General features: G+C 36.0%; 1 protein-coding gene across 1 annotated transcript in view; it reads right to left on the bottom strand.

The window, feature by feature from the left end:
• The window catches only part of Pdlim5 (PDZ and LIM domain 5), a 220,885-nt gene extending 202,276 nt beyond the window's left edge, over positions 1 to 18,609 (bottom strand). The window contains exons 1-2 of the mRNA XM_026407459.1: positions 18,504 to 18,609; positions 14,743 to 14,880 (exon numbers count right to left, since the gene is read on the bottom strand). Coding sequence (XP_026263244.1) covers positions 14,743 to 14,838 — 96 coding nt within the window. The 5' untranslated portion in view covers positions 14,839 to 14,880; positions 18,504 to 18,609. The remainder of the gene's footprint in view (positions 1 to 14,742; positions 14,881 to 18,503) is intronic.
• Between the last annotated feature and the right edge of the window lie 6,526 nt (positions 18,610 to 25,135).

The following is a 25,135-nucleotide window of genomic DNA, read 5'->3' as shown; positions in this document are numbered from 1 at the left end:
TATTAACCACAATCAAATAATCTACCTGAAAGTTCAGAAATTGAAAACCTACTAAATCTTATTAACACCCTCCACTAGAAATAATAAAAGGTCAGAAAACATACCTCTTGGCATTGGGTGTATTAACCAGTAAACTCAAACATTCTTTTTAAAAACAGACACATTTTAAAACATTTTTTTCAGCTCAACAGACCTGCCCTAGGAAAAGCATCCTAACACTCATTTTGTCTCTGAGGCAAACTCTTAACAAATGTGCTACCAGCATAATCTGTAAACAACTCTTGAATGTGTACACAACATTTCTTTATTAAAGTAGAAAAGGTCATAACATCACAAGGAAATGAAAACAGAAGCCATCTGGGAAACAACTGTTCTTAAAATAAAAATTTAAAAGAATACAAATTAGAAAACATGTAATCAGTGTGCAAATAACAATGAAAAAATATCATGGATGTTTTATATCTATAAATAATATAAATAACAGTTATGTTGGAAGGCTATACAATTATTCCTTTGCTTGAAAAAAAAACTGAAATTCTTCCATGGAATTTTTATTAAAAGCAATTTGTAAAACACACTGGCCTAGGGCCTGGGGCTGTCACTCAATGGAGAGCACTTGCCTAGCATGTGTGAGGCACTGGGTTCAATTCCCAGTACCACATATACATAATTAAATAAATAAATGTCCATCAGCAACTAATAAAATATTAAAAAAAAAAAACCACACTGGCCTAGGCTGGAGATGTAGCTCTACGGTAGAGTGCTTGCTTAGCAAGTGCAAAGCCCTGGGTTCAATCCCCAGTACCACAAATAATAATAATAATTAATAAACACACCAGCCTATAGACATGTAAGATCAAAGTAATAGTAATCTACTATTTCTGGTTTAGCTCTAATCCACAGGAATCAGAATCCATCTCAAATCCCCAGGAGTTGCCCTACTCTCATCCACAGGCTTATTCTGGTTGTTACCAGGAGCCTCCTTCTCTCTCATTCTGGCACTAGACATGCCTCCTCCTTTCCCTCCTCTCACTTTCCTTTTACCCTTGCTCACTATATTCCCACCACAATAGTCTCCTTTCTAGTTTTTGAGCATGTTAAGCTCCTTCCTATCTCAAGGCCATTGCACTTGCTTTCTCTTTGCCTGCAATGTGGTTCCCCTGTCCTTTCCCATGATTGGTTCTTATTCTTCATCTAATGCTTCCTCCTTAGTCATAAGGGCCTGACTGGATTGCCAATCTAAAGTTAAACTTGTACCCCCAGACACCCATTACCTTCCCCCAATTACACTCCAGCAAATCACCTTATATTGCTTCACCTATTCACTTGTGAATTATCAGTCCCCCCTTACAAGAATATAAGGTTCATAACCTTGTTTTATTTTTCTCTGTTTTATTTTTCAGTGCCTAGAACAGCACCAATCACAAGGTCAATGCACAATAAAGATACTGATTGAATAAATGGCTCCATCCCCATGCACAGATATTGCAAATTCTGTATAGCACTGTTACTTCTGTGTCTTCTCAATGGATTTCATGAATCCTTGTCTAGAAGTTCCCTGCTACCTTGACACAGGCTGTAGGATCAACAAATATGCCTTTTCTTTTCCTAGATCTGTTACATATACAATCATCCCTGGATATCCATGGTTTTAGGACTCTTCATAGATAACAAAATCAGCAAAAGCTCCACATGCTTCATATAATATGGTAGCCTAGTACTGGCCTACGCCTATCTTACTATATACTTTAAATTATCTCTAGAGCACTTCTAGTATCTAATAAATGCAATGTAAACAGTTGTTATAGTGTATTGTTTAGGAAATAATGACAGAAAAAAAGGTTGTGCATGTTCAGTACAAATGCAATTTTTTAAATGGTTAAATCCACAAATACAGAATCCACAACTATGGAAGACCAACTGTACATCCACTTCCAAGTTCCTTCATATTTCTATATCATGTTCCATGTGATCTTATGTCAGTAAATGAACAACCACCTTAAAGCTAGAGATGTAGCTCAGTGGTAGAGCACTTTCCCAGCATGTGCAGGGCTTAGGTTCACTACAAAGAAAAAAACAAAGCAAAAAATAAGGAATGAAATACCACTTACTATATATATGACCTAATACATAATAAAAAAATCAGCAACTATACGTTCCTACCTTCTTCTCAGAGCTCTGACATGAGTCATTCAAGAGAAGGACAGTACCAGAAAACCATTCCAAGGGGATAACCTGCTGTACCAATTTTCCCACCTCTCCTAAAACATAAAGCAATAGTAGTAAGACTAAGCTTGAATATACCTCGGTATCTTTTTCTTGAATTTCTTATCCTGAGTCTCTTTGATCCTTCAGGAACACATACACACACAAACACACCTACCAACCTCCATGTATGTCTGGACAAGACTGTGTTGGAGCACATACAAAGGATAGGTCAGGTCTAGTTTTCTCTCTTTTTAAACAAAAAACAAAGATACCATAAAATTTTCAAACAGGACAAAAATATAGAGAGAAAACAGTGAAAGTTCTGTCAAGGATATTGCTCAGAGCAGCTTTTAACCTTCTCACTATACAGCTGCACAAACTCAGTTTTATTATATACGTGTGTGTGTGTGTGTATGTACACACACACACACACACACACGTATGTGTACATTTGTATGTATATACATATATGTTATATATATAATTTATATAACAATATTTCTGCATTGATCTTAATATATGTCATGTATTGGACTCAGTTCTGGGAACTAACATAAAGAGACATTTAAAAATTGAACTATTTTTAAAGGCAAATAAATGCTAAGGGTGTGATGAGGAAATTATCATGAGACAAATATTTGAAGAAATGGCTGCCTATAGAATAACCAAAAGACTCAAAGGGAAAAGAACTCGTTCAGCTTTTTGAAAGGCTGTAATGTGCAAACCTGCATGTTTTCTGTGCATGAACTAAAGAAGAGAAGAACCATTGTGTCAAATATACAGAAAACAAATTCTGACTGTACACTGGGAAACAGGTAGCTCTTTCATAATGTAACCTCTGGGACATTTCCTCAAAAAACCCTAACCAAGATTAAAACCAAGGAAAATCAAAATGTTTCATCAGTTAATTCTATCAATCATATATATTAACAAATCAAAAAGGAAAGATTATAATTAAAACCCAGCTTCCCATTTGTCTATTGTTATTATCATTAGACAGAGATTATTTATAATGTGCTGGAATTCTAATGTAATCTGGGTAAAATAAAGACCCAGAGTAGGTTTCCTAACTGGTGAAAAAGGCTCATGATTTAACAAAGTATAAACTTATTTATATGTACTTAAATACTACTTCAAATCTAATAGACTAAAAATTTGAACTGACCTCTCTGTACTTAAGACTTTGTTTTATATTTAATGTGTCCACTATAGTGTAATCATAAGGAATATAACAAAACCTGATATTCCAAAGATTCTTTCTGAATTGTTTGGTAAATTTAGCATTCAGTATTACATTCTAAAGTAATCAAATATTGTAAGTAGCATGCCAACTCCAAAGTCCTCCGTATCTTTTGTCAGAGAGATGTTTAGAATATCATAAACATAACTGAAGTCTAATGTTTTGTATTATATTGCCATTTATTTCCAAAAAAAGACTTGACCTATGGCAACTACACTCTGAAAAACTAAGAGACCATCGATTAGAGAAAACATGACCTGTCACAAGCCCATGACAGTTCAGATTGCAAGTAATTTAGCTCTAACCTTTTTGCTGAAATGATTTAAGTATCACCATCTCTATAATAAAAAACAACCAAAAAAAGCTATTTATGATTCCCAAACATCAAATTACAAAATGGAACCTAACAGGTACACAAGAAATAACTAGAAACTGTATTTAAGTATATAATACAGAATCCCTAAACATCCTAAATTCAAAGACAAAGGAAAAGTCCTAGAATCAAGATATAAAACATCTCATTGACAATTCGGATAATTAGTCTAGAACCAAGTCATAAAATTTTCTTACTGGTCTCAGCTATTCCCAAAACACAAAAGTCTCTGATTCTATAGCATCTATTCTTTAAGAAATAAACATACGTGTATGCACGCCCTTGGCTGTCCCAAGTAAAGGCTGTTGTCTATTCAAGAAAATAGAGTGAAAACTGATTGTTTTGATTGGTTTCAAATCCATTCTAACCAGTTATTATTTAATCTCTACCCCTCAGTTTCTTCATCTATAAATTAAAGACTCAGAACCATACTTCCCCATGGGTTATTATGAAGATTAAATAATCAAACTTGTGTAAAACATCTAGAACAGAACCAAAGAATAAAAGCTCAATAAATGTTAGCAGATTTTTTATTATTACTATTATTATTTCTACTATATGATTACTACTACTACTACTACTACTACTACTACTACTACTACTATTATTATTATACAGGAAAGAAAGAAGACTAAAGTGAGCTGGAATAGTCAAACATTTGAAAGAACACCTGGCATATGAATGTACCCTGAAAAATAGGTGGGGCTTTAGGGATGACAAGAAGAAACAAAACCAGTCAGTGTGGAAGCAATGATGAGACCAAGGACTTGAATGCTCAAAGGTAGCAATCTAGATCATACAGTCGGTTGCATTAAATAGGTCCATTTCTGTGTAGCCTGGCAGAGGAGTTAAGCAATAATTTGACAGATAATGAGAAATCCTTATAATTCTTAAATAAGGCAGTAATATATTAAATGTAGGATTCTAAAATTCTTGCCTGGGCAAGATGCTGGCCTGAGGATAAGGATCCAGTCTAAGAGGAGATAAGCCATTCATGATTTTGGAAACACTTGTCTGCTACAATATCAAAGTATCACTTTGAGAATCGAGCTAAATTACTAGAATCTTCTAAAATGGAAAGAGCTACATGTAAACAAAACATAAAGGCCTAGCATAAAAAGATCAAAAGAAATTGTTGTAGGATATCTGAAAGACAGTAGCATAGAGATATGGCCAAAACCATGAAAATTACTATGTAACACTCCTGGTATTTTTACAGACTTCTTTCTCTAGAATATCTCTTAAGGATATCTGTCCTACACTAGCTTTTTCCAAGAAGAAATTATTTGTGAAACCTATCTGTAATCTCCTCCTGATAATTTTTTTTAAATTTTACCACAGCTGTAAGTTAAAATCTCAGAAATAATTCTTTAAATAGTGGGATTTTAATTGGATCCTGCTATAGTTTATATCTTAAATGTCCTCCAAAGGCCCATGTGTTGAAAACTTTTTCCCCATCTTGGCACTGTTGAAAGAGGAGGAAACTTTAAGAGATGGGGCCTACCAGGTTGTCTTCAGTCTCTGAGGGTATGCCCTTGAAGGGCTATCAGGACCCTGATCCCACCTTCCCTCCTCTCTATTGCATCCAGGCCATGAAGAGGATGGTTTTGCAATGCTGTGTGCTCTCACCATGAAGTACTCACAACTATAGGCCTAAAACCAATAGGTCTGTCTAATCAGGGGTTGAAACATCTGGAAACTATGAGTCAAAATTAACCTTTTCTTCATAGTAATGTCTCAGTTATATGTTACAGTGACAGAAAGCTGACTAGCACATATCCCCAATAGAAATCAATCACAACACTTAAATTCCTGGATCTAATCAGTGGTGAATAGTTTTCAACTGTTAATGCCATTAAAATAACTACTTCCTCTTTTGGTAAAAACAAGATTTACCTAGGGCAATTATCATGAAGTATGGTGGCCATTATTAAATCAATTTTTGAACCTTGGGGAAAAACACTTAACAATTCAGAGAAGTGGTGCAAATTCTACCTAGTTACAAACTGTTTTCATCACTTTTAAAAACTTACAACAACACATTAATGGAAATTCCTTCTTTCCCCATCTTTACCACATAAAATACAAATATCCGTGGTACCTTTACTCTTTTTTTGTCACCATGGTTATCAGCACATACACTCTGCTACTTAAACTTGGCAAAAATGAAGTCATAATATTATGCCACACATTAGTAGGCTTTCCTTTCACATTGCCTGACTCACTGGGCAATGGAATACTCTATAAACCTAGGTGACTTCAGTTGAGCTCTACTAGCTAATAAATGTTGATAATAAAAACATAGTCTCATAAGAGTGAATTTACTGTGTTCCACAACTGTACCAAACACCTCATAATGGTCAGATTCCTAGTCATATCATATAAAGGGAGCTAGGGAAGAGTGGAATTAAAAACCGGATAGTATATTAGGCCATTGGAGAAATTCCAAAGGCAACAAGCTTGAATCTATTAAATATGACTTGCTTAATTTTTCAAAAGGTCTATGACAGTTATATGCCAAAAACTATTACTTCACACACAAAAAAATCTTTGTCATATCATTGGGAATAATATGCTAACATAGAGAGGAAATCTGTTTAGAAATAGGAAACAAATGAAAAAGATAACCATTAATAAATCTCTGGATGAAGGGTTTAGAAAAATTAGCACCCATAAGAAATCAGTGGCATTGGGCTAGGGTTGTGGCTCAGCAGTAGAGCACTCCTCTGGCACGCACAAGGCCCCAGGTTCAATCCTCAATACCACATATAAATAAATAAAATAAAGGTACTGTATCCAACTACAACTAAATAAATATTTTTAATAAAAGAAAAAGAAATTAGTGGCATCATTTAAAAAAGGGTAGCACATCTTTATTTCATAATTGTTTTGAAAAATGGAAAACAATAAACCACTTTGAAACCTGAAGAATCCTTAGTAGAATACTTGTAATTAAACTTATAAAAAGGAGAGAGGTGGAGATTGGCCCATCTGATTAGAAAAGATCAAAGTCTGCTGAAATTCATGCCAGCACAGGTTGTACTATTGTGGACAGGAGTATTTCTATAGAGACATTTGACAATATCAATCAAAACGACAAATGTACACAACACTTTGACTCAGCAATTCCATTTCTATGAATTTAGCTCACAAACTTGTATGCATGTATGCACAAGTTTTACACTGTAGTATCAATGAAGACAAAAGTCTAGAAAGAACCTAGTTGTTCATCAATAGGAACTAGTTAAGCAAATTATGACAAATCCAAACACAATATAGCTATTAAAAAATAATAAAGATGCCTGAGATTGTGGCTCAGTGGTAGAGTGCTTGCCTAGCATGTGTGAGGCACTGGGTTCGATTCTCAGCACCACATATAAATAAATAAAATAAAAAAGTAAAAGAGAGCTAAATAATTTTAATTAAAAAAAATAATAAAGATATATTTACTGTTGTTGGGTTAAGAGAGAAAAAGGAAAATGCTAAAAAATAAATATGTTTTAAAGGATACTAGTGTTTGTATTGAGAATGGAATGAGGATATATACCTATTAACATATATTTATATGAATTATCTCTGGAAGTACACACAAGAAACTGGTAAAACTGAAAGAAATGAATGACAGAACAACAAGAAGCTATTCTCTCTATGCCCTACCTTATCTTTTGAATTTTGAACTCTACAAAAGTATTACCTAAAGAAATACATAAATTAAACTTGTAAGCAGAAAGGGATGAAGAATTATGCAGGATTTTTAAGTACCAAATTTGTTTCCATTGTGACCTTTCAAAAATTGCCTCTTGCTTTTTTCCAGACATCTATTTTTCATTCTCTCCGGTTAACTTCAAGTTCATTTCACTTTCTTTCATTTAGGCCTATCAGGGACACTGGCTACAAGTGCTTTGCCCTCCCAGAGTACTAAATGCCAACAAGGCTGATGAACTTTACTCCAGTAACTATCACATAAAATGAGTGACAAAACAACGGCTATGAAAGAAATCTAAGATTTACAAAAAGGTAGTTGACCACACTTTTTCAACAGGAAAGAAAAAGTGAGGGAAGACATGGGGGAAGTAAATATAAGATTTGAGAAATTCAGTTTTAACACTATATAACCAAACCTGCCTTCTAACCAGGGCTAAGAAGTGGCTCTGCACCTAGACTACCTAAAGAATCAGTGGATACCACAGCCACTGCTCTTTAGTAACTGAACTCTATTCATCTCCATTATGTTATTTACTTACAAATGCATCAACATTGATATTTCATATGCTAGTGTCTTGTTTTTTCAATTTTTATATACACACTCAATATTTTTGCAACTCAGATACTGAAATAAAGGCCTAGAGTCTCACTGGCCTAAGCCAAAACATAACAATCCCTTAAGACACAAAAGGAACAGCCCCTTTTTGGGTAAAGCAATATTTGCTTCTAGATTAACTAAGTCATATCAGTTTACTCTTCCATAAGTTTTTAATATATATTTTTTAGTTGTGTTTGGAAACAATACCTTTATTTTTCTTATTTATTTTTATGTGATGCTGAGGATTGAACCCAGCACCTCACACGTGCTAAGGCTAGCTGTCTACTGCTGAGCCACAAGCCCAGCCCCTTCCATGAAGTTTTAATTAGAGGAAAAGAACATGACTGGTCCTGAGGAGATGGGAATCTGGGTAAAACCTACTGCAAACAGGATATTGTGAACAATAACAACCAGTAAACTGTATATTCACATGCACCCTAAATAACCACTATCATAAAGACAAGCTCTTTGCCTCAAAAGCTCTAAAAAATAACTGAAAATCAGTCCACAGACTTCAATCAACAGTCTCAATTTAAGTAGGTAAAACTATACTTAAGTCATGAGTAGGTGAACCGGTTACATGAAAACCCTTAATTAGGTCTACAGTGTCATTTTTACTTTACCCAAACCCCACAATATTGTTTCCTCCATCAGATACAAAAGTCCTGCCTACCGGTAAAAGTCCTCTCAAAAATTAACTTTGCCAGGCATAGTGGCACACATCTGTAATGGCTCAGGAGGTGAGGCAGAAGCATCACAAATTCAAAGCCAGCCTCAACAAAAGCCAGGTTCTAAGCAACTCAGTGAGACCCTGTCTCTAAATAAAATACAAAAAAGGGCTGGGATGTGGCTCTGTGATTGAATGCCCCTGACTTCAATCCCTGGTACTCTCCCTCCCAAAAAATCAACTTCCCCAAACGCCCTATTTGTATTAAAATCAAACACGCAAGTCCCTTTTTTCCTAAAACCTCTGATTTGCCATAAAACATACTGATAAGATTTTTATTTACATACTAACAATAAATCAGGAAAGTACATTCAGAATTATCTCCAGATTCTTGACATTTGTGATTACAAAAGATACAAAACTGCCACAAGGAAAAAAGCAGGTCTCTGAACCCCACATAGAAGGCAATTAATATTTTAAAAGCAGAGAGTGAATATACATGTGAAATATACATTATGTTGTTACATAAGCTAAATTAACTTTCTAACTTGGCATAATGACAGGGTAGTTGGGAGGGAATGTAAAAGAAAATACTCAACAGCTTAAAATTAACAATGGGCCCATTTATTCAAGGTAGGATAGTTCTCCCATTTCAGCTTGGAAAGACTGAAAGTCTTTCTGTCCTCCTTCAGGAGGGAAACTCTGCAGCTGGCATGTCTGGAGAATCACTCAACTACGTTCACAGCTTCATAGGAATCAAGTAATGGCAAGAAAAGTCCTCATCTTCACTATGCACTAAAAATTAACAGGGAAATGCTGACTTGAAGGTATTCAAGTTCCATCCTTAAAGCATCAGTTCAATTAGTTTCTTCTGAAGGAAGTCAATCCCTACAAATACAAGAGTCATGCCCACTAAAACTGAGAAATACTTATCAGCATCTTTGTCATTTCATTATACATTGTAATATTGTGCTTATTTCTTTAATATCCAACCTTTGCATTCCCCAGGCCTTTGTATCTTCTTGAATGACTTCTAGGAAGTATTCCTATAACTACTGAATAAACTAATTCACAGCACAATATTTCACAAATCTCTCTCGCTCTGTTCTATTCCCAACTGGACTCCATACTTCAACAATGGTAAATTCATTCTGTTTTTCAAAAAATCCAACTAAAATTTTATCTAAGCTTATCCCCTAACTTCTTGGAATTAAAGTCATTATTATCTGAGTATTAGAAAGTCTGACTTCATTCTTATCTGCTAAAGAAATGTTTAAAATGCATTAGGAAGAACTGGGAGACCTTCTTTAAGAAAGTCAAATACTGATGGTGAAGAAAAAAGTTCTAAAGTTAGATATAAGAAAATGAAACATGACAGATGTGTAGAAATACACTTGATTTTTGTAAATTGATCTTGTATCTTGCAACTTCAATAAACTTATAAGTTTAAGAAAACAAAGTAGAGTATTCAACTTTAGGATGTTGAACATAAAAGATATTACTCAAAAATATAATATTATTCTTGTAATTCTATCATGAGGAATACAACTTGCCAAAATATAGCCTTGAATTGTGCAACAAGTCTCTTATTTCTTCTTATAAAATATACTGGCAAAGACCAACAAACCCACACTGCTACAATGAAACCCATCCCCACATTCCATGGCTTCAGGGCAATTCCCATAAATGCAGGGTCATAAAAAGACAGCCTGCTAACTCCTCTAGGCCAGCACTCCATTTTAAGGATAAGAAACTGAAGACAATGACATGTGATCATACAGTTATTGGAATCTGAGGCTCTTTTTAAAAAGTTAGCAGGAATTGCCAATCTAATTTTGGATATCCACCTACAAAAGAGCATACAAAATTCATACAATACAGATGGATAAACAAACTTGACTGAAGTGTTCAAATTTAATAGTTTTTAGTCTTCATGAAACAAGTCATATTCAACATGTTCACAAACTGGTACTACAAAAACCTCAAAAAAAACCAGACTGTTTAAGTTACCACCAGTGGCTTATTTATCTCAAAACACAACTTGATATTCCAATGTTAAAAAGAATGTAAATGGCCCTCCCGAGTTCAACATAATATTATCTAAACAAAGAAAAAATTATATACTTTTGAACTCTAAAAATAAAGATGCAGATTCCTAACTAAGCACAAACTTCTGGCTTTTTACTTTTTCCTTTTTTAATCTCAGTAGACTATAAATTAAAAAGTATATAACTATGGGGGATTTAAAGTTATAAGTTGCTAAATAATTTTCCTTTTAATTTTGTGTTATTATAAAAGGTAACAATTGAGAGAATACTGTGTGCCAAACCCTGCTAAGAATTTCATATGCATCATTAAAATAAAGGAATCATTAAATTACATGTTTTAAGGCATGCTTTCAATTTTAACTGCTTCTTGATACCATCAATTAAAGAACCTGATGACCACTGAAAAATATCCCAATAATCTTACATAATAAAGCTGAATAAGTATAATCGGACCACTAATTACAATGAGAGTAAGTAAAAATTTTATAACATTAATAATGTTACCACAATATAAATTAGTTACTAGGCACAAATCTTCATCAGGCAATGTTACTAGCATGTTTAAACTAAACCACACAAGGGGTTAAAAATAACTATAATGAAAGGCCAACAGCCCAGCAGCAGGGTTGAGCCAACATTCCCTTCTCTCCTCCCCCTCCCCTTCTGATCCTCTCCAATCCAGAATGAATTGCATGCCCCACTGCACAAGGCCCAAAAAGGTCACAGTGGATGGCAAAGACTTTTGTAAGAGAACAGAAATAACTCAGCAGCTTTGTTACCATAGTCTCTTTTAATCAGTATGTTCAAAATCCTTTAATTAGCACTCTGTCTACACAAGGAAGGCATTTCTCTGTGCCAGGGGAGGGCACCTATGTGTATGTACACAGTGTTCCGTTGTATCAGCAACACAACATGGAGCTAGTACCTCAAACTGTCTGCCAGAGAACTGAAGCACATAAAACTTTTTAAAGGCATGGTACCACATAATTTACATATACCATTTATATACCAATTACCAAACAATAAAGTAATTATGAACCTTGTTTCATTCAGATGTCAATTTGTTTTGGGACTATTTTTTTTTTAGCAAAAACTGAAGTATTTTAAACTGAGCAATAGCTTTAATCAATCAAAATATGATACTAATAATATAAAATAATATTAACAAAACAAAACCAGACAATATTCTGTCCTCATAATAGATCTTCGATAGAAGAAAAACACTGCCTCACTCAGGAATTAGTCACAACACACATTTTCATAGGGATACTTTACATTGAAAATTTCACCCAACCACAAATCTTAAAATTGCAGGCTGGCGCTAGGAACTTAGCTCAGTGGTAGAAAGCACCTGCTCAATGCGTGAAGCCCTGAGTTCCACCCCTAGCACCGCAATTTAAAAAAAAAGAAAAAAAAAACTGCAGGCTGGATTTATATTTTCTTATAAAATCTGATTAGATTCAAGGGGAAATTGGTAATACATTAAAAATAGCTACTTGAACATCCACAGCCAAGAAATGATGAAAATTTGATCAGTAAAAGGGAATTTGTAATATTTTAACAGGGATATATAGGTGTAACAAACAAATATATATGTGTGTGTGTGTGTGTACATATGTGTGTGTATATAGTTTTTGTTATTTTTAAATTGTAGCTGGACACACTACTTTTATTTATTTATTTTTATGTTGTGCTGAGAATCGAACCCAGAGCCTTGCACGTGCTAGATAAGCATTCTACCCATGAGCCACAACCCCAACCCCAACTTATTTTTAATCTTTCAAAATCAAGTTGCATTTAAATATATCCATATATGTATGGATGTATACTGTAAGATGCAGAGTATATATACATATTTATACATATATACACATACATATAATTAAATAAAATTATAACCTTCTAAATATCTGGTTAGAGAAACAACCTAACTAAATTTAATATAAAGTGAATTAGTAGCAGAGCACTTGCCTGGCACGTTTGAGGCACTACGTTCGATCCTCAGCACATATAAATAAATAATAAATAAATAAATAAAGGTGCAGCAATAACTAAAAAATATTAAAAAAAAAAGATAAAGTGAATTATTGGGGAGGGAGCAGAGAATAACTACATGAAAGCCAACTTTTCCACACCAGCCAGGCGCTCACAGCATTGCCGTATGGTGGGAAATAGTATCAGTATTTCACAGACTGGTATAAAATTAAATAAGATAATACATTTATAGCACTTTGCAAGAACTTCAAAGTTTTCTGGGAGTATTAGAACTGGAATAAAAGGAAAACAGAACAGGTATTTTCATGCATGGTATAGGGGTGCAAATTGACACAACTTATCAAAATGACCTATATATACACCCACACACACATACATATTACATGGTATTCACTACAGTACTGCATACAGTAATAGTAATATTGGAAATATAAATGCCCTTCATTCAGGCATTATGATTAAGTAAATGTTATTTCCAAAATAAAGAGCCTCCTTATATATTAATAAGGATAGTTCTCCATGGTAAATTGTTAAGAAAAGAGCAACATATGGAACTGTACATAGCTATCATTTGAGTAAACGAAAAGTAGAAATTCACATGTATCAGAAGAAAGGATTTTGAAAGTTTCATCAAGAAAAGATAAATGTTTGAGGAGATAAATATTTTTCAACTGATTTAAACATTACACAATGTACACATTATCAAAGTATTACAGAGTACCCCATTAACATGTACATTTTTAAATTGATAAGTACATGTAAGAAGACACGAAGAATGTGACTCTACTTTGCGTGCAACCAGAGACATGAAAAATTGTGCTCTATATGTGTAATATGAATTGTAATGCATTCTGTTGTCATATATAATAAATCAAAATTTTAAAAATTTTAAAAATGAAATTAATTTTTATCTAGGAACACAAAAAATACCCTGTTAAGAAAGTTTTACAAGTTATTAATAACAATAATTACCTACTGATGATAAGTGAAACAGTGCTTTACACAGTCAAGCCTCAATAAATGGAAGCTGTAATTATTCCCTTCATCAGTATCAAAATTATCATGAAAACGTATTCTTAAAATATAGGGCTGGGGTTGTGGCTCAGTGGCAGAGTTCTTGCCTCATACATGTGAGGCACTGGGTTCAATCCTCAGCACCACATAAAAATAAATAAACAAAGATATTGTGTCCCTGTATAACTAAAAAAAAAAATTAAATATATATATATATATATATATATATATATATATATATGCATATGTATGTGTGTGTGTGTGTGTGTGTGTGTATACCCACACATACATACACAGTATACATTCAAGGAAATCTATAATGAGGTCAAAAATCTCAATTATTCATAGGATGACTACTTGGAGATCCAATCCTTTCATTTTCTTTTCAAAGGTAAGTAGTTTCGGTACATTTTATTGTTGATTATCACTTCCACCAGAAAGTGAGCTAAGGAAATAATACCAAAAATAGTCATTTTAATCAATCTTGATCAATTGTTTTTAATAAAACATTTTTTGGAGATGGAAAGGATTACTAAAATGCCATAGGGTAACTTTATAAAGTAACATAGAAGGAAATTAAGGCCCAGAGAATTCCCCAAATTGATGTGGTTCAAAAACTTAAAAGAATCTACTCTCTAGCAAAAGCTTTTCCATTTTATTTTTGCTAATGTGGAGAAAGCTGAAAATAAGCTAAATCCAAATCAATTATCCTTGCTAAGTCCCTTTCCCACCAGCAGTCTTTATTAGATAACTAAATCTGCTGAGAACAAACCCCACAAACAATTATAATAAGTATAGTAGAGATCAATGGAGATATTCAACAACTCAGCCCTGGGGTTTCCAGGACTAAGCACTGAATGAACAACTGTAATAAAATCTGTAAAGTTTGCTTACACTAGAGATTGTCAGAGGCATCTTGAAATCCTTGCCACCTTGCAGCCGGAAACCCCAAGGAGCTGGGCCAACCAAGGACACACTGTAATTGCTCATGGTTCTAATGGCTCAAAGTCCAAGGCCAGAAAATGCAAGAAACTGTGAAAGAAAATTAGATGGTTAACAAAACTGTTAATTCAAATTCTTATTACATACCTAAATGTATTTAATAAAAAGCTAGCTAAATTATGTTCAGTATTTTGGGGAGGAGGTGAAGAAATATAGAGGATAAGTCTATTAAGTTCTTCACTAATTTCAGTCCTTTAAAAAGTAAAATTGCCAGGCACCATGGTGCCTGACTGTAATTCCAGTGGTCCGGGAGGCCAGAGCAGAGAGATCACCAGTTCAAAGCCAGCCTCAACAACTTAGCGAGGCCCTAAGCAACTCATAGAGACACTAAATCTAAATTAAATATATAAAAAGGGCTAGGGATGTGGCTCAGAGGTTAAGTGCCCCTGGGTTCAATCCACCAATACCAAAAAAAAAAAAAAAAGAAAGAAAGAAAAATTAGTATTAGTTAATTGACATACATTTAAACTCACGACAATTTCTATAGTCTAAAAATTCCATACCTGAATATTTATATAGATACTTGATCAGTTTTATAACTTGCTACAATCCAGTTTTCTGACTTCTTACAAACAAACTTTAATTCAATGTATTGTACAACAATTTATTAATGTATATAAGAACAAGGTATGTGTGTCTGTCTCTCTCTCTCTCTCTCCCTCTCTCCCCCCCTTTCTTTCTCTCTCTCTCTGCAGGCACATCAGCAGATCCAACCCAGGGCCTCAGGCATGTTAGGCAAGCACTCTACCACTAGGCTACACCTCCAGCCCAGAACAAGATTTTATTTCAGAATTAATTCAAAATGATTTTCCCCTTCCCTCTACCTCATGCATTTTTTTTTTTTTTTTGCCTGTGGTTGACAAGAGCCTTCAATTTCACTGACCTAAAAATCTAAGTTATCCTAACATATGAAAGGACTTCAAACAAGGAGACTGCAAATCATGTCTTCTAAATACTCAATTACTTAAAATGACAAGTTGTCTTTTCATAGCACCAAACTATTCTCTCCAATTATGAACTACAACTTATATTCCCTCTTATAGAGGCATGGTACTTTCCATACTTAAAGTAATATTTACTTTTCCTTCAGATAGACAATGATAATAGCTGATATTTTAGTCAGAACCTTCTTCTTGTTTTATACACATACCTCATCAGGCAAAGTGGAAAGTAAGCATTTACCACCCAGTAAATAAGACTCTGATTAAACATAGAAGTACAAGGTTAACTCTAATATATGATATTGAATCTGAGCGTTAGGAAAGAACTAGTGTCTTCTTTGTTTTGTTTTGCTTTAAGTATGCTCATAATGACTCTACTTTAAATAATTTAAATAATTTGTTTTAAAAAGTCTAACGTGGAGTTTCCTATTGGTTGTTACAGTGGTGGGAGATACTAGGAGAAATGAAGATTATTTTTAATGTAATACAAAGAAAAACATTAAAAGTCTCTCTTTTAAAAATATAACAGAGGTCTAATTTTTAAAAAATACTTTTTAAGCTAAGACACACACTTCCTTAGAAAATCTGAGCTGTTAAGTCAAATCATCACCTTCTATTATCTGTCTTAAAATATATCTTCCATTTTTTAATCCTTTCAAAATTTCTATCCTGTCACACCAAATTCATATTAGCAAATGTAGATATTTAAACCAGTGGGTATATATAAACAGATTTCTTCTCAAAAAAGGAAAATGAGGCAATACTTTAAAATAAGCCTGGTTCTTAAAAAAAACATTCAGGGATAATGTGTACTGCATCTACCTAGAAAATACCCGAGCATTTCCACAGGCATGGTAGTGGATTAACCACCAGGCAATAACATGTTATTTCAAGACTGAAGTATATATGCAGACCACTAACAAAGAATCAAAAGGCCACAGCAAAGGTCAAATTTCTACACATAGGTGAAAAGCGAATAGCTAGGAGTTAATTAGAAACTACACATAATTTAATTCCTTTCCCATTATAAAGAGATTTTCCTAAAATGAGTAGATGAAAAGTCTTGATGTTGGCATACAATACAAATCAGATTTACGTAAATCCAACTGTTATTTTACATGCCCTCTGTCCTTCTTTTTTAACCTTTAACTTGTGACAGAGGGAAAAAGATGAAAATTAGGCTAAACTTCCTATGGTCCCAGTCTTCTCTACAAGAAAAATGTATTTCATGTACATATCAACCCATGTATATAATTAACTTCTCTTTACTTGGGGATTTTCTTCCTCACTTCTCCCATTTGTTATGAAAATTTCTAGCATTGGCAAGGTCACAGCCACAAAAGAAAACCAGTGTTATTTCTTTTCTAGATTCTCCTACTAGCTTCACTTGGAATTCATTTGCTTAAAATATTCTGATCCCTAAGCATTGGCAATATTTTTATTGGCCTTTTCCAGGTCTCCTCCATGGAGTTATTAGTGCCCAAACCCTTCGTAGAATGCCAAGCAGACAGGAAATAGCAGCCTATTCTGCCTATTCTGCTTTCAAGCACGTAGAAAATGTTGGAATTTCTGTATAGTTCTGGATTTTCTTTTAGGGAAAGTCTAAAACAGTCTTTTCTTGGTACTAAGAAGGGAAGCTTGGCATTTCCCACACTTTGTGTCCCAACTTCTTTGGTGGGTGGGAGAGAGGAGAGAGATCATGATGGACTTCTGAGTGACAAGAGGGGCCTGAAATGAAAGAGAAACATCTTGAGTTCCCCCCCACACACACACTATTGATAATAGAGGTAATGCTGAAGAACTAACGCTACAGGAACAGGATGAAAGCGGTCGACAAGACAGTTTTCCAGCTGAGGTTCACGCCTAGCCCTGTTTGCCAAATAAGGCTCCCAAGCAGGCTGTTTCCGTGGCAGGCGGGTTCAGACGTCCTCACGGTCAGGAAGGCGGACTTGGGATAGGATCCGGAGATCACACCCTAAACCTGCCCAGCCCTGCGCAGCCACGAATTTTCTTTCCAAGTTCTTACCGGTTCTATACGCCCTTCCTTTTTCCACTTATTGTCAAACGTACCGAAGGCACAGTCTTACAAAAGTCCCCATCAAATATGCCAAGTATTAATAAATGTGGTGTTCGTGACAGATTTGTTTTCAAGCTAGTTTTATTTCTGGACGCACGGAAGTTTTCCCCAAACAGGTTACGCTATTGTGAATCCTTAAGGGAGAAATAAATGCTTCTAAGTAGCCTGAGAGCAAACAAAAATTAAAGACCGTTTGGTCCCGCTGCCTCCCAACACCCCTGAGAGGTCTGCGCTGGACGAGAGTGCACCCGATGTCGAGGCGGTGCCCAGCAACGCAGGGAGCCGGCCAGTCGGGTCGGTGCGGCGGCGTCCTGGAGCCCCTGGGCGCCCGCTCCCGCGCCCCGGTCTCCGGTGCTCTGGTCCCGGCCAGCCAGAGCTGCGAAGACTTCCAGGGCTCGCCCTCCAGCTTCACGCCCAGTCTCCCGCTGCCCTTTCACCCGCACTCCTTCCTCCCCGACGCTCGCCCACCTCCGCCGCTCCGAGCCCAGAAAGCACCTGAGGAGCCACCCGCTTGCGAAGCGCGCCCCTTCCTCCTCTCAAATAGGCTTCCCTCCTCGCGTGTGGCGCGGGCAGCAGCTTTTCCCTTGCTCCCTGTGAGGAATCGGATACGCTCTCGCACCACCACCGCCACTCACCTCCGGACCGGCACCGCGATGCCTCCGCCTCAGTAGAGCGCTGACAAGTGACTCCCGGTGCGCGCGTCCTCCCCAAGGCCTGCGGGGAACTTCCGCCCTCTCCCTCCCCGGCCCCGCCTCTGGGCCGGCCCCGCCCCTCCGCGCCCGACCACGCCCCCGAGCCGCGCTGAGTCTTGGTGCGCCCAGAGAAGGTGGTAGCAGAGCCAGGATCCGGGGCTTGCTGGGGACCGCTGAAGCTGCAACAGAAAAATAGTTACTTTATGGAATTTCGGTGGGAGTAGTCTTAGGAGATTCCACGCAGTACCTGGCGGAGGTTTAGCCTTCTCGTGTCCGTTTTGTAGTTGGGTACATTTCTATCTCCGGAAACAAATTGGCCAGCAGTTACTCTAGCTAAAAATAGAAAGGGGTTTTGGATAAATCCCTGTCTATGCAAGTTCAGCGACTATTGCCTGGTTTTTTGACCTTTATACATACTCTGAGAAGTGCAAACAATGAAATTTACCTATCAGGAATTGAAAATAGCCTAAATACGTAGAAGTTAAATCCATCATCACACCGCAGTGATAGAAAGCAGTGGCCAAAGAGTGATGCAACTTATTGTTCCAAGTCCAAATCAATAGCCCACTTTCCTGCTTCCATAAAATTGCTTGCTTTAGCCTCAGGAATTTATTCATAAGCAAACGTGAATATTATTCAGTGAACATACAAAAATAAACCTGTAGAATCTTTTACATGGTAAATTTGTTTTTAAAGTGTGAAAGGGCCATTCTTAGTCAAAGGGGCATATAAAACAAAAATAAACCTCATGAAGTTCGTGAACCCCTGGAAGTATAAACAAAATTTTAGAGAAGGTTCAAATCTACTGTGTCCAAAACAGTAGCTACTAGTCCACATATGGCTATTGAACAGTTGAAATGTGATGTACTGGGACTGAGGCACTGAAATTTTTTGTTGTATGTAATTTTAATTAATTCAAAATTCAAAACAGGCAGAATAACATTTTTATTAAACACTATTTTGGGTAGGACTACATTCATTTTACTTTCGGAAATTTGGACCTGTGTTAGTCAATTTTGTTGCTATGATAAATAACTGAGAAAAAAACAAATCTGTGGAGGATTTATTTTGGCTCATAGTTTCAGAAGTTTCCATTCATAGTAGGCTGGCTCTATGCTTTGGACCTGAGGTGTGAGGCAAAACATCATGGCAGAAGGAAGTGAGAGAGGAAAACTGCTCAGCTCCTGGCTACTGGGAAAGAGGGGGGGTTAGGGAAATGGGACAACACAACACAATAGTCCAGAAAAGCATGCTCCAGTCACCTACTTCTTCCAATCAGGCTCTAACTGCCTAACATTTCCACCGCCTCCCAATAGTCCATCAGCTATCAATAGTCTGACACATTGATGAGGTCAGAGCCCTCACCATCCAATAACTTCCCCAAATCCCCTTCTTTGAACATTGCTGCACTGGGAACCAAGCTTTCAACACATGATACTTTGGGGGATATTACAGATCCAAACCATAACAGCGCCCAACCTGGGATATGTTGGAAGTTTAAGATGCATTCTGGGTTTCAAAGACAGTATGAAAAAAATACTAATAATTTTATATTGATTACATGCTGAAATTATATTTTATATTTAATTAAGTAAATTATGTTATTAAAATCAACTTTTCCTTTTTAAAATGTGGATTCTGGAAATTTTAATATTATATACATGCTTCACATCACATTTTCATTGGCAAATGCCATAATTTCAATATATACTTAATATTGTTCAAAGAATGAAATAAGATGATGTACATAAAATACCTAGAACATGCATAATGAATGTACATCATCTTATTTCATTCTTTGAACAATATCAAGTATATATTTTTTTCTCACAAGGAAACAAATTTGGAGATTAAGAAATTTACCAATTTAGACACAGCCACATCAATGTTTGTAACAGCTCAATTAACAATAGCTAAGCTATGGAACCAACCTAGGAGTCCTTCAGCAGATGAATGAATGAAGAAAGTGTGGTGTATACACACAATGGAATATTACTCAGCCATAAAGAGAAATGAAATGATGGCATTTGCCAGTAAATGGATGGATGGATGGATCTGGAGATTATCATGCTAAGTGAAATAAGTCAATCCCAAAAAACCAAAGGCCAAATATTCTCTCTGATATGCAGATGCTAGCACACAATAAGATGAGGGGGTGGAGAATAGAGTTCAGTGGATTAGACAAAGGGGAATAAAGAGAAGGGAGGGGGGAGGGAATAGGAAGGTCAGAATGAATTGGATATAATTTCCTGTGTTCATATATGAATACACCACTAGTGTAACTCCATATCATACAATCACAAGAATGGGTCCTAATTAGAATAAGTTATACTCCATCTATGTATAATATGTCAAAATACATTATGCTGTCCTGCATATCTAAAAAGAACAAATAAACACTAAATAAGAGAATTTACCAATTTAAAATTAATCATAACTAGTGATAGAAGTAGAGCGAAGGGTCACAGTCCATCAACCATGTTCTTTTTGTGCACACTTGCCTCTTGGTAAATTCAGTAAGCATCCAGCTTAAAGATTAGAGAAAGAATATGAATGAATGTCTAAATAAAACATGACAATCTTCCAAATAAATATAATGCTTTCTTGTCTCCCCTAAGCTCCTGGTTGTATAATTCACTTTTCATGACCTTCACAAGACATTAGGCCAGGGATATAGCTCAGTAGGTAGAGTGCTCACCTTGCATGCACAGGCCCTGGGTTCAATCCCCAGCACCACAAAAAAAAAAAAAAAAAAAAAAAAAGACTATAGGAAGACCATGAGTTCGGGGTCAGGGGAACTAAGTAAAGCTTTTACATTTCTATTAAAAACAATCCCTGATTTATGGGAGTTAAACTCTATTGCAGCACCAAAGTGATTTGCATTCAGTAGAAAACATAATTCATATTTTGAATTTTGACCTTTTCCCAAACTGGTGACATCAAGCAGCAGAGATAGCTCCTAGTGAGCATGCAATCACAAGGGTTAACTACCAATACTCTACAGTATGCTACGTTGGAATGCTGTTCTATCAGGTAGATTAAGTGTATTAAATGTATTTTTCCTCTGTGATATCTTGAACTTACAAAATGTTTACTGAGTCATAACTGCCTGGTCGATTCAGGAACTAAGGCAAATCCGAAGAAAGGAGAACTGTTGAGGATCATAAGGGTACAATTTGCAGCAAATGATGAAAATAAAATAAATACTGAATTGTTTGTGCAAGAGAGAGGATGAAATTCTTTAACCCTTTACAGTAGAACATGTGTCTTAACTTGTTTTATAGTGAATTGCCACCGAGGCATTCTGACTCCCTTTCTCTGTCCCCCTCATTTATGAAATGTTTGGACAAGGTCTGAAGGACAGCCTGTGACTTCAAATCAACAAGAAAATAGCTGAGCCATTGGGAAATCAAACCTCGGTCCTTGGCCTTTTTAACATTTTGGGGCTAAGCAATGATGCATTGGCCACAAAAGAAACCATATTAAATTCATCAAAACCAATGCATGAAAAGCACGAAAGTAGAAAAAAACAAAGAGTCCTGGGTGTATTATATGCCTATAATCACAGCAGCTCCGGAGGCTGAAGCAGGAGAATCATGAGTTCAAAACCAGCCTCAGCAATTTAGCAAGGCAACTTAGCAACTCAGTGAGACCCTGTCTCTAAATAAAACACAAAATAGGGCTGGGAATGTGGCTCTGAGTTCAATACCTGCCCCCCCCAAAAAAGTAAAAAAGAGATCAAAGATAAACTGATTTGACAGGAAGAGTTTTTAGAATATTCCACTTAAACATTCCACCTAAATATATAAGTACATGTACTTATATACTTAGGTATATAAATGTTTGCTTTACCATTTTATTATCCAATATATGGAATCGGAACCTCTTGTAGTACTTCAAAAATAACAGAAACTTTTAATTATAAGATGGCCTGGCAATGATGACATTTTACAGTTTTATCTAATATAAGTATAAATTGTCAGTCCTTAAAATTTTTTTTACATTAAGTGAATTTATCTTACAGTCCTAATCCTCAAAAGAAATAAACCACTCATAAGTATGAATATTTAATATTTAAAATATAGAATGGAAAGGAAGCATTAACTATTCTAATACTTAAAGAGACATTTAGCAATCTAGAGAGAAATAGAAGGCACAGTGTCATTCTAAAGCTTACTAAGGAATCCTGGGAGAAAGGTAGAATTAAAGCAGGCACAAAAACAGAATGGAAAGGCAGGAAAGGATAGGAACGAGGTAAGAACAGACCCAGGAAGTCTGTATACTAATAGTGAATGTGTGATTAAGGAAGAAGGCAAAGTTTAAATTGCTTTAAGGATTCAAGTCTCAACTTTGGGAGTGGTTTCATAACTGCTATTGAAGAAAGATGTGCAAGTGTTTTCTTCCATATTGTTTATGGGTGCATTATAATTGTACATGTGGTGAGATTCATTATTGCATATTCATACATGCATGCAATATAACAATATCTTTGACCCATATTATCCCCAGTATATCCCATTTCTCTCCCCTGCTCCTTCCCATTGGTCTCATTCTTCTACTCTGCTGAACTTCTCTCAATTTTCATTAGATTCTCACACACCTTTCTTTTTTAGAGGAGCAAATTTTCTGTTTGTTTTTTGTTTTATGGATTGAACTCTGGTAACAAGGTAGTGCTTAACCATTGAACCATATCCCAGCCCCCCCCCCTTTTTTTTGTCTTTTATTTTGAGACAGGATCTCTCTAAATTGTGATTCTCCAACCTCCGCTTCCCCAACAGCTGGGATCACCAGTGCCTGGCTAAGAGGAGCAAGTTTTGAAGGAAACTAAAGAGTTAGGAGAGAGAGAGAGAGAGAGAGAGAGAGAGAGAGAGAGAGAGAAAGCCAATTAGTGAATGTGGAGTAAGAAAGGCAGAAAGCAAGGATGCTGAGAAAAATACTGGGTAGCTTCAAGTTTGAGATTTCAGAAGGCAAAGAAGATTCCTAATGATGAGATCAGGGTTTTGCCAGTCTGGTAATTTCCTCTGGACCTTGAGAGCTTGTTTGGAGGTTCTAGCAGGGGAGCGCAGCTACCCTTATACCCTTGATCAAAGAAGGGTCCTCCTCTATCCTCCTCTACCTGGGAAGGTCGTCCTCTTCGACTGAGCACGCACCTTCTGGAGGGACACACAAGGAGCAGTGAGGGAGGAAGGAGACACTAGCCAGCCAGTGCAGCTGAATCAACCCTGGCAACCAATGGGGTGACAGATGTCACAGCCAGATCGCCTTCACATCCTGATAATTTCCTCTGGGAAAGTAAAATTCCTTAAGGAGTCTGGTGGGTGGTTGAGACAGAGAACATGTGAATGATTTTGGTGATAAGTCTTGAAAAGGCTTGGTGTACAGAATATACTATTTGAAGAAAGTAAGAAACAGGCCCGGAGCAGAACTTCCCAACTAGTTGGTTGAGTCAAAGAATCCTCTCAACCTTGGAGTAACAGGCAGGCCAGAATAGAAATTTTATCTGTTTCCCTCTTTCCAAATTTGCTTTGATGTAAAGTGTTGTGAAGCACCAGGGCAGGAAACCAACAAGAGAAAATGGTCATGACTCTCACACACACACACACACACAGGTAAGATCTAGAATAAGAAATGTTTTGGGCTGAGGTTGTGGCTCAGTGGTAGAGTGCTTGCCTAGCACGTGTGAGGTACTGGGTTCGACCCTAAGCATCACATAAAAATAAACAAAATAAAGGTTTTATATTCATCTACAAACTTAAAAAAATAAAGAATTGTTTTATTTGTGGTTCAAAATAATCACATTTGTTACTAGCTCTTTAATTGGTTAGAAAGTTAATTATTTGGTAAAAAGAAAGATTTATTTTCAGATTCTAAGTGATAATGAGTTGTGTACCATAACAATTTAATGCAATAGAAATACTTTTAAACACCCTACAATGCTTAACTTAAAAAACTCATTAATTTTAAAAGTCCAAAAAGCAAAAAATTCTAGTACTTAAAAAAAAAAAAGAATTTGCTTTTAACTTCATTTATATCAACAGAGTTTGGGGCCTAGCAGATTCTCCCTAAGTAAGAATGCACAGCATTTTGTGAGGTATGCTAAGATATTGATGGTAGAAGGAGTCACCCATGAGGGTCAGCCATTGAGCTGAATTGCCATTGAGCCATTCTGAGTTTAAGTGGAATATTCTCTGTCTCTCTCATTTATGAAATGTTTGGACAAGGTTTGAAGGACAGCCTGTGACTTCAGATTAACAGGAAAATAGCTGAGCCATTGGGAAATCAAATCTTCGTCCCTGGCCTTTTTAGCATTTGGGGGCTAAGCAATGATGCATTGGCCACAAAGGAAACCATATTAAAGGTTTCATATATATAATCCACTATTGTTTCCGGCTGATACAATACACTCTAAGTGTTAAACTGAAAATCATGTACATATAATAGTTATCTTTAGGACATAAGATTTTGAGGTTGTTAATTTTTTTTATAAAGAGAGAGAGAGAGAGAGAGAGAGAGAGAGAGAGAGAGAAAGAGAATTTTTAATATTTATTTTTTAGTTCTCGGCGGACACAACATCT

Source organism: Urocitellus parryii, chromosome 10, assembly GCF_045843805.1.
Source record: "Urocitellus parryii isolate mUroPar1 chromosome 10, mUroPar1.hap1, whole genome shotgun sequence".
Taxonomy (NCBI): Eukaryota; Metazoa; Chordata; class Mammalia; order Rodentia; family Sciuridae; genus Urocitellus; species Urocitellus parryii.
Note: the sequence above shows the minus strand (reverse complement) of the source record. Positions and strands in the feature narration are given on the sequence as shown.